This window comes from Bos taurus, chromosome 12, assembly GCF_002263795.3.
Source record: "Bos taurus isolate L1 Dominette 01449 registration number 42190680 breed Hereford chromosome 12, ARS-UCD2.0, whole genome shotgun sequence".
NCBI lineage: Eukaryota > Metazoa > Chordata > Mammalia > Artiodactyla > Bovidae > Bos > Bos taurus.
Genome location: NC_037339.1, coordinates 86,363,011 through 86,376,205, shown reverse-complemented (window position 1 = coordinate 86,376,205; position 13,195 = coordinate 86,363,011). Strand labels below are relative to the sequence as shown.

General features: G+C 54.4%; 1 protein-coding gene across 6 annotated transcripts in view; it reads right to left on the bottom strand.

The window, feature by feature from the left end:
- ATP11A (ATPase phospholipid transporting 11A) overlaps window positions 1-13,195 on the bottom strand; it is a 104,735-nt gene that overhangs the window by 16,380 nt on the left and 75,160 nt on the right. For all 6 annotated transcript variants that reach the window (XM_025000176.2, XM_059892342.1, XM_002692013.7 and 3 more), the window contains exons 17-24: window positions 11,600-11,703; window positions 8,770-8,951; window positions 5,857-6,108; window positions 4,310-4,484; window positions 3,291-3,393; window positions 2,896-3,041; window positions 2,305-2,364; window positions 1,714-1,841 (exon numbers count right to left, since the gene is read on the bottom strand). In XM_025000176.2, the coding sequence (XP_024855944.1) occupies window positions 1,714-1,841; window positions 2,305-2,364; window positions 2,896-3,041; window positions 3,291-3,393; window positions 4,310-4,484; window positions 5,857-6,108; window positions 8,770-8,951; window positions 11,600-11,703 (1,150 nt within the window). The remainder of the gene's footprint in view (window positions 1-1,713; window positions 1,842-2,304; window positions 2,365-2,895; window positions 3,042-3,290; window positions 3,394-4,309; window positions 4,485-5,856; window positions 6,109-8,769; window positions 8,952-11,599; window positions 11,704-13,195) is intronic.

Genomic DNA, 13,195 nt, shown 5'->3' with positions numbered 1-13,195 from the left:
CCCCTATCCCCGCCCATCTGTCCCGCTCTCGGCAGACTCGTCCCCACCCACCCGCTGATCGGCACACGCTGTGAGCCCACGGAGCCCAAGGGGTGCAGGTGGGCCTGAGGTCTGCACACCCCCAGGCCACACGTCACACTCTGCGGCTGCTGGACACACCGCCTGCCACTGCTCTCAAGACCACACCTGGCCCCGGGAGAGCCTGGGGCAGCTCGCAACACGCAGCTCTCCTGGCTGAAACCACTGTGTTGGAGCACTGAGCGTGGAACGACCGTGAGGGCTGACGGGAACGTCCCAGCTGACACGGGGGAGCAGCCAGCAGACACTCGCTTGAGGGCCCTGGCAGCAGAGGCAAACTGCTTTTTAGACACAGCGCTGTGCTACCCAGGGGCCTTCCTGGACAATTCCTGCTTGAAGCTGTGCTACTCAGGGACCTTCCTGGACAATTCCTATCTGAACGTTTTATTCCTCAAAGTGGACTGGGAGGCCGCCACGGGCAGAAAGAGGGTGGGGGCCACACTCCTGCTTCCGGAAGTAAGGACACAGGGCGTGAGGCACCCTGGCACCCACCAGTGACTCCCTGCACCTGTCAGCTCGGCTCGGGAGGAGGAGCTGCAGGACTCCCCAGGGAGTGCGTCTGAAACGGGCTGTGTTCCCCTATTCCCTAGACTTCCTCCCGTATGGCCAGATGCACGGGACGATCCAGGCTTGCTCTTCTGTCGCCTGCAGGGATGACCTAGGACAGCAACACTCCCAGATCTCATGTAATGGCCGACCTCTCTGGCGAAGGCCACGGGGCTGGCAAGGGGTGTGGGTGGAGGGCCACACACGTGCACAGGAACAGGACCGGCGACACCGGGGCAGCGCGCGCGAGGGGCGGGTGGGGTGTCGGGACCCAAGTGCAACCCTGTCCTGTGCCCCACGGGGGCTCCAGACAAAACCCCCAGGGAGCCTCTCTACTCTTCCTTACAGCCACGTGTTCAGTCGCTCAGTCACGTCCAACTCTGTGCGACGCCCTGACTGCAGCCCATCAGGTGCCTCTGTCCGTGGGATTCTCCAGGCCAGAACACTGGGTGGGTTGCCATGCCCTCCTCCAGGGGATCTTCCAGCTTGGGGATGGAACCCTGGTCTCCTGCTCTGCAGGCAGATTCTTTACCAACCGCACCCCCTGGGAAGCCCTTACAACCACACGTGCACCTAACGTGTTCTGGAAATAACACGTCTAATGTAAAAAGCACAACGGCAGCACACTGGCGCGGCCGGAGACGCTGGGGTGCAGTTCTAAAACAGCAGAAGCGTCTTTTCCTTGTTATAAGAGATACTTCTCAGCAGAAAAGAGCACCCTGGATCAGCTCTGTTAACTTTCTTTCTCCCTGGGTGGAACCCACGTGACTCTGCCAGGATCCACCGGGGTCACGGGGGTAGACACCGTCATCCCAAGCTCTTTCACAAGGATCACAGGGAAACACAAACTGGCTGAATGTGTACATTTCAAATGCAGCGTGAATCCTCTCTGTTTGACTTTGGAGAACATTCACTTAAGCCACACTGCTTCCCGTGTGAAGTGAAGAACCTTCTGGGGAGGCACGTGTGTCAGCTAACTGGATGGTCTGGGGTTTTGTTTTTTTGTTTCTGGTCTTTAAGGACTTCAGCCCGGGGTGATCTGCAGGCTGCCCCGTCCTTCTGGCGTCTGCGGCGCGGAGCTCGCGGTACCTGTAGAGGGCAGGGTCCCTCTTGAGCGTGTCCATGGCGACGTGCTGCTCCATCAGGCTGTAGAGCAGGATGGGGAGGGAGGTGAAGCTGATGTTGTAGAGCGTCAGGTAGGCAGTGTCGTACAGCGTCTGCGGGGCCGAGAAGCGTGTGAGACCAGAGCCTGGCACCTTGATGAGGTTTTCGGGGAATTTGTTTAAATATGCACATGTATTTTTCCTCTGGAGAGGCCGACAAACTGGAGAATTCTCAAATGCACACAGTGCCACTCTTCTACAGAGACCGAGGGGCCAGGACGTTGTTCAAAGCATCGTGAGGTCGACTGGTCAGGATGAACGGCTGACCCCACCCAGTCCCAGTGGCTGACCCCACTACAAACTTGTGGCAACAAAAAGCTGCATCAAGCCTGCAGTTTGATCTCCATCTTCAAGCCTCAGTTTTCTCTGGTCTGGCTGCTTCGGGTGAAAACAGGTCAGTGGTGGGATGGGGGTCACCTGGCCTGCACACCCGCCGTCCACCCTCCACCCACCACAGCCACACTCGGGGACAGTGGGTGAGGCTCAGGGGAGCTCAACCTCAGGCCTGACGACTCACCTGCTGTGAAAACCCACAGAAGAACTGGTATAAAAACTGAGGGAAAATGAAGCAGACGTTCTGAAAGACAAGCCACATGCCTGTTAGTTCAAGGGTGCAGTGTCAGGGCGTCACCAGGTCCTTGAGAGGCTGTCCCATGACACACTCCACCCCGGGCAAAGCGCCCCTTATCCTCCAAGAAGGGCAACGACTCTAAAACTCCCCTCTCACTTCAGGGGCCCCCATGGTGCAGCCGGGACCAGGCCAGTCTCCCCAAGGTCAGAGCAAAGGGGAACTCCTAACAGAGAAATGAGGAGGCACCCTGGGTGTCAGTGGACAGCAAGGAATCAAACTGCACGATGAAGGAGGAACTCGTTCAAGGCCCCTCCTCGACCTGTGACAGTGTGGCTCTCGGTGGTGCTACGTTCAGTTCTGAGAGAAGAGGGCTAGGTGCCTCCTCCCGGGAATCCTCCCATGGAGCCCTTCCTTCTACTCGGGGACAAGTCACCCCTGTAGCCTTGGGGCATCACGGCCAGCCAGCCTTCCACCCAACCCATTACCTGCCCCGAGATGGTGAGAGGAGCAGACAGGTAGGACAGCCTACTTTCCTACCTTATAAAAGAAGTATTGCACAAGCTCGGATATTCGAATATAGTAAAAATGCCCATGAACCAGCAGCATCTTCTTTAAATGCTTAAACTTGGGTATCGCGTAGTCGCTGTTCCTTGCAGCCTGACGACCTTCCTTCCCAATGACGCCTGCAGGAAGGGAGCACATGCGCCACATCAGCCCTCCTCTGCCCCTCGCAGGGGGGCGCGGGGACGGGCAAAGCAGGGTTAGGCTGAGCTGCTGCTGTGGGCTTCCAGCCCCGAACGCTCTGTATCACAGGCGCGCCCTAAACGCGTGTCTGAATCCTACAGTCCTGCCTGGTCTGTGTCCCCCCTGGTCCAACTGAGGGACAAACCCCGGTCACTGCGAGAAGCAGGGGGCAGAGCCCAGGGGCTTACCGATGCCCACGTGGGCCTCCAGGATCATGCTGACATCATTCGCTCCGTCACCAATCGCCAAGGTGATCGGGTGCTCCTTTGAAAGCTTGATTAACTTAACAATCTGGAAAAGAAGTGAATGCAGACTTTCTCATCTGTTTTATTTTTGCAAAGGTCATCCACTAACCAGGAAGAAATGACAAAGACGTCAAAGTTAGTCAAGGACGATGAAACAATTAAGTGCTTAAACTGAATTATTTATTATATTCAGTACATTTTATCCATACAGGATAAAGTCTTTTTCATGTCAAAAGCAAAACATACTTAAGCATAAGCAGCTAAGAAATGAACGCAGGGGGATGAGAGGAGCAGGCTGAGCGGGAGGCTGAGGACAGAGACAAGAAACCCACGGAGCCATTTTCAGGGGATGCCCCACTCACGCAAATTTCGGGGATTCAGATTTAAATTCGGGTGGGGCAGTGTGTGAAGGATGCACTCCGTTAGAAGGTGGCGCTCTGCCAAGCTGCCTTGTACCAAGTATCTATTTTTTAAAATAAGCTGTTCTTTCAATTTTCAAATTTGTCATGTGTGCAAAACCAAATCTGATAGCTCAATGCAATGAATAATTTCCAAATTTTTAGTCTGTTTCTTTACAGTCTTTTTTTTTTCCTATTTATGTGCATAAGTATAATGTTCCATGATGCAAGACAGGAGGATGAGGGAAAAACTATGGCTTGTCTTCTTTATTCAAGACTGAAACATTAATTGGTATAAAAGTTTGACAAGTCACTTAACCCCAAAGGTAACATGAGAAGACAAAACAGCACTCTGTTCCCTTCCGGACGTCACTACATAAGGTCGATGCAGCTCCCAGGCACGCCTGGGCCTCCTGCGGCCCCGCCCCCAGCACGCCTGGGCCTCCTGCGGCCCCGCCCCCAGCACGCCTGGGCCTCCTGCGGCCCCGCCCCCAGCACGCCTGGGCCTCCTGCGGCCCCGCCCCCAGCACGCAAGGGCCTCCTGCGGCCCCGCCCCCAGCACACCTGGGCCTTCTGCAGCGGGGCCATGCGGCAGCAAAGCACAGCGCTGCAGTTCCGGCAGATGTCCAGGAACAACTCGCGGTAGTTACTGGAGCTCCCGTCCTCCCGAGGCTTCATGATCAAGGACAGCGCGGCTCCGTCGATGATTAAACCGTAGTCCTGCATGTCGGCTGAGAGTCTGTCAGATCACAGAAGCCAGAGACATTTCTCAGTAACCAAGTCAGAGAGATTCAAGGAGACTAGCTACTCTGCTGCTGCTGCTGCTAAGTCGCTTCAGTGTATCCGACTCTGTGCGACCCTAGAGAAGGCAGCCCACCAGGCTCTGCCGTCCCTGGGTTCTCCAGGCAAGAACACTGGAGTGGGTTGCCATTTCCTTCTCCAATGCACGGAAGTGAAAAGTAAAAGTGAAGTCGCTCAGTCACGTCTGACTCTTAGCGACCCCATGGACTGCAGCCCACCGGGCTACTCCGTCCATGGGATTTTCCAGGCAAGAGTACTGGAGTGGGGTGCCATTGCCTTCTCTGAGCTACTCTAGGGGATACCTATCAATGCTACAAATTCAGGAACAAGGATTAAGAAAGTGGATTTTCTTCTTTTGTCAATAATAAGACAGTCTAGACTCGTGGCTGCAAGACCTTTGACTACATTTTAACATTATGTGTGAACTTAATGTTCTCATTTCACTAGGCAAAGCAAACAACAGTTACAACTGTGGATTCCTGGGCAGGTCGAGTGCAACAGCAGGAGAGCATCCATCCCGCCATCCGGAGGGGTCGGCCTTTTCTCCCGACCCCCAGACAACTCAGCCCCACAGTCCTGACGGCCACAGCTGGTAACTCCTTGCTACTCTGCCTGTCTTGGGAAGAACATGGTCATGATACTTCTCTTTGCTGGGTTTCAAAATTACAAGAAACATCTCTAAGCCCCAAAAGGAAATCTGCAGACCAGGTAAAGGGAAATAGCTTTGTACTATTTATGAATGAATAATTTTAAATTCGTATATGATTAGAGAGCCCCATTTGCTTTTCCTAAGTTAATGAAAATTTAAGTTCAAATGAAGTCTAATCTCAGATCGTGCATCTAAGACCAGCAAGGACAATGTTGATAAAATGTGAATAAATTGCTGAACATTCTTGGAAAAAACAACTCTTGTGTATTGACTATTTTTTCTCACTTGACAAACGACCATGTGTCATTGTCCCCCCACACCCACTCTGGCAGAGGCTCCGAGGAATCCACAGCACGGCCCCCAGGTATCACAGAAATAGGTGGGCATCGCCTCACACCCGAGAGTGTGTAAGTCAATGAATCAAGCCTCTCTGTATCCTCTATCAGCAGTCTGCCAGTGAGCATGGGCGCACGCGCACACACACCCTCTACGCAAAAGACACATCACAGTTGCTAAAAAGACAAGGCTCTGGTCAGGATCTCGACTGCAGGACACTGTCAGGGCCCAGAGGACAGAACTGTGTCTGCACAAGGGAGGGCAGGCCACTGCCCTGCCCGTGGAGGCCACCCTGCCTCTGCAAACGCCCTGGACGCCCGCCTACCCTGAGAAGTTGTCCCGGGTGAGGCTGGCGCTGGAGCGCAGCACCGTCTTGCTCAGCTCGAAGAGCACGTCGTGCAGGCTCTGCTCCTCCAGCCGCTTGGTGGTGACCTCGAGCAGCTGCGTGTTCCTGCGGAAGAGCTTGCAGGCGTAGCAGGTGGCGGCCGCTGTCTCCATCTTGTCGCCCGTGAGCACCCACACCTTGATGCCCGCCTTCTGCAGCGCCTCGATGGTGTCGGCCGCCTTCTCCTGCAGCCTGGGCGGGGGGGCACAACACACCCTCATCAGCAAACCAAGCAAACCAAGCTGGAGAAGTCCAAGGACTTGGGGTCTGCTACCCTGTCTTGATTTTCACCCCCAAGTTAAAAGGCACCCTGGTGCTGACCTGTGATTTACTGTAAAGGACCTGGAGCTATTCCCAGGTGGCTCAGATGGTAAAGAATCCAACTGCAACACCCCAGGTTCAACCCCTGGGTCAGGAAGATCCCCTGGAGAAGGAAATGGCTGCCCACTCGGGTATTTTTGTCTGGAGAATCCCATGGACAGAGGAGCCTGGCTACAGCCCATGGGGTTGCAAAGAATTGGACATGACTGAGCGACCAACACTTTGACTTTCACTTTTCACTTAGCTTTTTACAACAAAACGCTTCCTGATACCACGGGGACGTCAGATAATCCACGGGGACGGGTATTCAGGAGCTAAATGGCATTTGCTGAGCACATGGCTTTCTGTCTAGCAGGACTTGCTGCTCAGAGATTTGGGGCAATTATAAGGAGACCCCTCACCAACACCAACCGGGAAGTCAGGACCAGGGAAAACGGGGCCTGGCAAAGAGGTGACATGCACCCCCCTTTTCTTTGCGCATAAAATGTCCTAATTTTGCCTCCTATCCAATTGGAGCCCAGGTTCGCCTAAAGAACGTGAAACAGGAGGATGCCAGCCGTGGCCTGGGACTGGCTGACTGGCGTCACAGGCTCCCTCAGTGTCAGATGCTGCAGGAAGCACTTGCCTGACACGTCTTGCCTTTGCCAAAACCTCAAGGGAGGAGGACCGTGTGATGACCCTGTTCTACACGTGGAGAACGCAAAGCTTGCAGAGTTCACAGGACGTGTATGAGGATAAACAGCCCTCTTGACCTTGGTGAGGCTGTCCTGCCACCCATGGCAGTCTGGCATCACAGCCACGCCTGCCTCATGGCGGGGGCTGGGGGGTGGGGAGGGGAGGGCTGCCCTGTCTTCTAGGTCTTAGAGGCCTGGCTGCTGACATGCGTGTATCAGGGGTGTGTCCTGTCTGTCCAGCGCGGAGAGGAAGGAAAGGAAAGGATTCTAACTGCGATGATCTGGGTAGAACCTGGCGGAAACTTCCTACTATTCTAGACACACAAAAAAATCTGTGATTTCATCATTGTTTTAGGAAAAAGTAAATGAGGTTCAAAGGGATCTGCAAAGGTTAAACAGAACCACTTCAAAGCCACCCGCTCACGCGTCCCGGGGGTCCACTCTCAATGTCCTGAGGTCCCAGCTCCCCACCGAGGCCAACAGCTCCCACAGCACCTGTGAGGCCCTCGGCTGGCGAGGGTCCCTCTGCCCATGAGAGCCTCCCCCTCCGCCCATGAGAGCCTCCCCCTCCCCCCTACTTCCTCCAAAGACCAGTCCTCCCTCCCCAGACAAGCAGGCCCCTTCTGAACACCCTCCTCATCCTCACACACGACCAGTCACCAAGCTGTCCGTGACCGCAGCTGCTCTGTGCCAAGACGTGCTTCCAGGAGCAGAGGCGTCAGGACTTAAAATAAGAACAAAACCAGGCTGTCGGCCAACTGTCTGCTGAGACCGAGGACCCGGGGAATGCCGACCCCCAGGAAAAACGGAGGTTTTGAGACCAGGATCTAAATCCTGGACCAATGTAGACCTCCAAGACCTTTAAACTGAGGGGCTTCCCTGGTGGTCCAGTGGTTAAGACTCCCCTTGCAACGCAGGGGACACCAGTTCAATCCCTAGTCTGGGAAGATTCCACATGCCGTGGAGCAACTAAAGCCGTGCGCCATGGCTAAGGCCGTGCTCTAGAGCCCGGGAGCCGCGACCGCTGAAGGCCCTGCACCAGAGTCTGTGCTCGGCAACGAGAGAAGCCACTGGAGTAAAACCACGCATGGCGACGAGAGCAGCCGCCACTCGCTGCAACCAGAGAAGGCCCTCGCGTGCAGCCACCAGGCCCCAGCGCAACAAAGATAAGTGAGCATTAAATAAACAAACACTTTCAAACGCGCTGGGAAACAGAAGCTCAGTAATCTCAAGTTCCTGTCCCATGCTTTTAAGTTGTGGTATTTTTTTTCTCTTTTCTTCAAAATAAACTATAATCTGTTCCTTTCACTGTGTTCTTCAGACAACACAGTGGACAGAGGGCTCTTTCCTGTCCCTTGTGCAGAGTCGGGACAGGTCAGTCCTTCCTGTGCAGAATCTTGAAAATCTGTAGCTGGTAATCTGAGCAGCTATTATGGTGAGTTTTTGCAATCTTCTACTTCATTATTTTGAATTTCTTCAGTGAGTCATGACAAAACTGTTAAGGTCTAAAATGTTTACACTTGTATTTGGAAAGAGCTAGGGACTCATTTAGGAAGAGAATCAGTTACTGATTCCATTCTAAAGAAGAACGGAAAAGCAGCCCTGTACCCTGACTGTCCGTAACCAGGAGTGAAGTGCTGGCGCTCCTGGTCTCTCCTGGCAAAATGCGACTCACAGGCCTCTTACTGGTGGAGAGTCAGGGATCACCCAGGCCTGACCCGTAAGCCCAGCGCACTGTCACCCAGGGCAACTGGAGAGCCTGCCCAGGCAGACGATGCCCCCACCCCCGACCCTGGGCAGCCCCCGCTCCCCCTTCACACTATCCCGGTTTCTGAGAACAAGCATGGTGCGTCTTTACCGATCCTCCACAGCTGTGGCGCCGAGCAGGACCAGATCTGTCTCTATTTGCTCGTAGGCTTCTGCTAATTTCTTGTCTCGGTCCTGAAGCGCCACCTTGGCGTCCTGCAGCAGCTCGCGGATGCCTTCGTACTCTTCCGGGATGAGTGTCTTATAGGCCACACACAGGGTCCGGAGCCCCTCCTGCCAGACACACAGCAGTGCTGACTGTGGGCCCGAGGTTCACTCCTGGAGCTCACACAGCAGCGCTGACCGTGAGCCCGAGGGTCACTCCTGGAGCTCACACAGCAGCGCTGACCACGAGCCCGAGGGTCACTCCTGGAGCTCACACAACAGCACTGACCATGGGCCCGAGGGTCACTCCCGGAAGCTCACACAGCAGCGCTGACCATGGGCCCGAGGGTCACTCCCGGAAGCTCACACAGCAGCGCTGACCGTGGGCCCGAGGGTCACTCCCGGAAGCTCACACAGCAGTGTTGACCGCGGGCCCGAGGGTCACTCCTGGAGCTCACACAGCAGCGCTGACCATGGGCCCGAGGGTCACTCCCGGAAGCTCACACAGCAGCGCTGACCGCGGGCCCGAGGGTCACTCCCGGAAGCTCACACAGCAGTGTTGACCGCGGGCCCGAGGGTCACTCCTGGAGCTCACACAGCAGCGCTGACTGTGGGCCCGAGGGTCACTCCCGGAAGCTTTCCCAACATCCGCTCTCCAGCGACAAAGCGGAGAACCAGAGACCCCCACCCACAGCGCCGGTCATCTGCGGCTGAGCCACTCGTGTGCGCATTGAACACACGCAGGCACGACCGACCGAGCGACTGTGAAGTGTTCAGTCAGACTAGTGAGCATGGGAATACACAACACAAACCAGGCCATCGAAGGTAAGACTTCAGTAATAAAGGTAAGAGGAAGTAATCCGAGCTGTCCCAGAATGCGGATGGAGTGGACGGTCAGCAGAAGCGTTAGGAATAAACGGAACCTTGTTTGTCAAAGCAGACATGGGGCTTCCCCACATGGAAACACGGAGCAGAAATGCTCTTCTCTCCTCCTCCTGCTAAGTACTGATACTACTAAAAACCTGACACTGTATATAAAACAACACTGATCCACAAGCCAGACAACCACATTACAAGGAAAGATAGTCACTATCTCCTATAAACAAAGGTGCAAAGGCCTTCAACAGAATCTCGGTAAACTGAATCCAACAGTGTATCCAAATGATGATCTACACGGCCAAGCGGGGTTTATCCCAGGAATGCAAGGCTGACTCAACACACGAGAATCAATGTCATATAGACACAAATAGAGTAAAGGAGGAAAGTCTCGTATGATGAACTCAACAGATGCAAAAAAACAAAAACAAACTCCAGCATCTGACAAACCCCAACCCCTTTGCATGATTTTTGTTATTTTTCAGTCGCTCAGTCATGTCCAGCTCTCTGTGACCCCATGGACTGCAGCACACCAGGCTTCCCTGTCCTTCACTATCTCCAGAGTTTGCTCAAACTCATGTCCACTGATGACTGGTAATGTCAGCCAACCATCTCGTCCTCTGTCGTCCCCTTCTCCTGATTAAACCACTCAGTAAACTAGGCAGGAAGGAACTTCCTCAACCTGATTAAAGTCACACACGGAAGCTCAGCCAGCGTCACAGTCAGGAGAGGTGACAGTTATTCCCCCTGAGGTCAGGGACAAGGTAAGGATGACTGGCTCCCATTCCTACTCAACGAGGCACTGGCAGCCTCAACCAGAGCAAACAGGCAAGGAAAAAAGGCATCCAAGTTGGAAAGGAGGAAATGGTGATAGGATTTTATACGTAGAAAACTCAAAGGATTTCACACACAAACACGCTGGAACTAGTGATAGACGAGTTCGGTAAAGGTGCAGAATACAAAGTCAGCAACAAAAACAGCTGCATGTTCTGTACACCAACTATCCAAAAGAAAACAATCTAGAAAGGAAACTGAGAAAACAATCCATTTACAATAGCATCAAAAAGAAAAAAATACCTAAGAATGAGCTAAACCATGGAGGTGGGTGAAGGATTCGTAGACCGAAAACTACAATACGCTGCTGAAAGACGTCACGGGAGACCTAAGCAGGCGGAAGGTGTCCTGTGTTTATGAATTCCAAGACGATATTCTCATGATGACAATACTATCCAGCATGAACTGCAGATTCTGTGCAACCCTGATCAGAATCCCAATGGCATTCTGAGGGAATGGGAAAACCCACCCTAAAATTCACGTGGAATCTCAAGGGACTCAGAATAACCAACAATCTTGTAAAAGAAGAACAAGGCTGAAAGATGCACTCACGTGTCCTGATCTCCAAAGTCACGGGAAAGAGATAAGTAACCAAAACAGTGTGGTCTCAGCGTAAAGACAGACAGAGGCCAACACGACAGACCTGGGAGCCCAAAAGGGAACGCCTGCGTGTGTGGCCGCACGACTTTTTACAGGGATGCCAAGGCCGTCCCACAGGGAGAGAACACTTGTTCAACCAGTGGTCCTGAGACAAACCTCTGAGGGCCTAAGAACAGACTGAGTACTCGCTTCAGGTGAAATGTGGGAGAAAACGAACAGGTCAAGTCGCAACAGAAAGTGCCAGTCCCTAGAAATCCTCGGGACGGAGCTCCCTCTCCAACAGCATCACACTGTGCTTGTCATTCTGGACGCAACGCACGCCCCTCCAGCCACCAAACGCCAACAGAAGGCTGCGGGGGGCGGTGCCCCGCTGGAGGGCACGCGGCTCCCTCTTGCCGCCCACCCACCCCCACCCCCCGCCACGGGAGAAGAGGCACAAGAACCCCCCCAACTCCCCTGCGTCTCACCACTGCGTTGCGCTCCACTCTGGATTGGATCTGGTCCACTTTGCCTTCTGTCACTCGGGGAAATATGGAAGAATCTGCTCCTTTGCAAAACAGGTAAATTTCTCCTAGAAAACGAGGTGAGAAGACTTTCATCGACTCACGCTATGGGGAAGATACCTTTCAAACGATGCTTTCATTAAAAACAAAACCAGGGGCAGTAGTGCCGAGGCTGTTGCAGAAATGTGGACGGACCAGTTGACCTGTGAACTCGGGAGAAAGTCAAAGCCACGGACTCCCGCCCCCACAAAGCCTCCTCTTATTCCAACAACCCCAGCGTCTCAGGGAAGTCGGGAACAAGGACACTGGCTCCGGGCAGCTTCCTCCCGTCACTTCCACCAGCTCCCTGGCAAGGATGCGAGTGAGGGATGAACCACCGCAGGACCGGGCTGGGGGTTGGGCGTAAAGACGCAAGGGTGTGGCCAACCCCAAATGGGCAGTGAGCTGCTGGGGCACCGGACGTGACCATCGGACCATCCTCTGCGTGCACAAGAGTTACAAGAAGCATCTATGGTACTACCCCACCCCCCACCTGCTGCCCCAGTCACTTCACATGTCAGTGCTGGGGGGCAGGCTCCTCCCCCCTCGAGATGGAAGGCTCTCCCTTAGTCAGGTTGGGATGAAGGGCACACGGCATCCACGCCGACCCACAGGTTGCTGGCACCGGGCTCCTCTTTTACAAGGAATCTCTTGGCCTGCAAAGCACACAGCTCTGCTTGTGTAAACACCGAGGGGCTTGTCTCTGGAACCTGGGTCTCTTCCGAATTTGTCTTCAGACAGAAATCTTGAACGCTGAGGAGAAGCCTGCACACTCTTGGCCCTTGACCCAGGACTCCTGGTCGTGCGCCCGGCAGCCTGGCACGGAATCCACGCGGGCACCAGCTGTGGTTTCCATGCAATGCTCACATGTCACATGACACAGAACAAGTTCTGTGGTGCAGCCAACTCTGCATAGTGATGCAGTCTTGAACAGTAATTCTTTGTCCTAAAACATCCCAGAGGGCTCATGGTAATGGCTTGTGAATGACTGAGATTTCCCACCGTCCTGATCTGTCTTCCCTCTGTACCCGCTGGAGTGTGAGATGCGTTTAGCCTAAAGCTGTGGTCAAGCAGACAGAGAACGTCCAGAGTGCAAGGCGACACGTAAGGGCCAGAGAAGACAGCACTGGGCAGCGGCTTCAGCTCCTGCTGCTCCGGTCTTGTAAAGGACTGAGAAGTGACGCCTCCAGAGCAGTGCCCGCACACGGCTGTGACTGACTAGGTGGGCACCTGGGGTCGGGCAGCGCCCGTGGCTGCAGCGGCTTCCAGGGCGGGCCGCTGAGCTCCGGGCCGCAGGGGCTCTCGTCTCCGTCCTGCCCAGGAGGCTGTCACTCTGCGGCTGGTGTCAACGCCGGGGAGGAATCACTGCTTAGAGAACAACTTCCTTAATTAATGGAGAAGGGAATGGCAACCCACTCCGGTACTCTTGCCTGGAGAATTCCATGGACAGAGGAGCTTGGTGGGCTGCAGTCCACTGGGGGGTCACAAAGAGTCAAACACAACTGAGTGACTAACACTTTC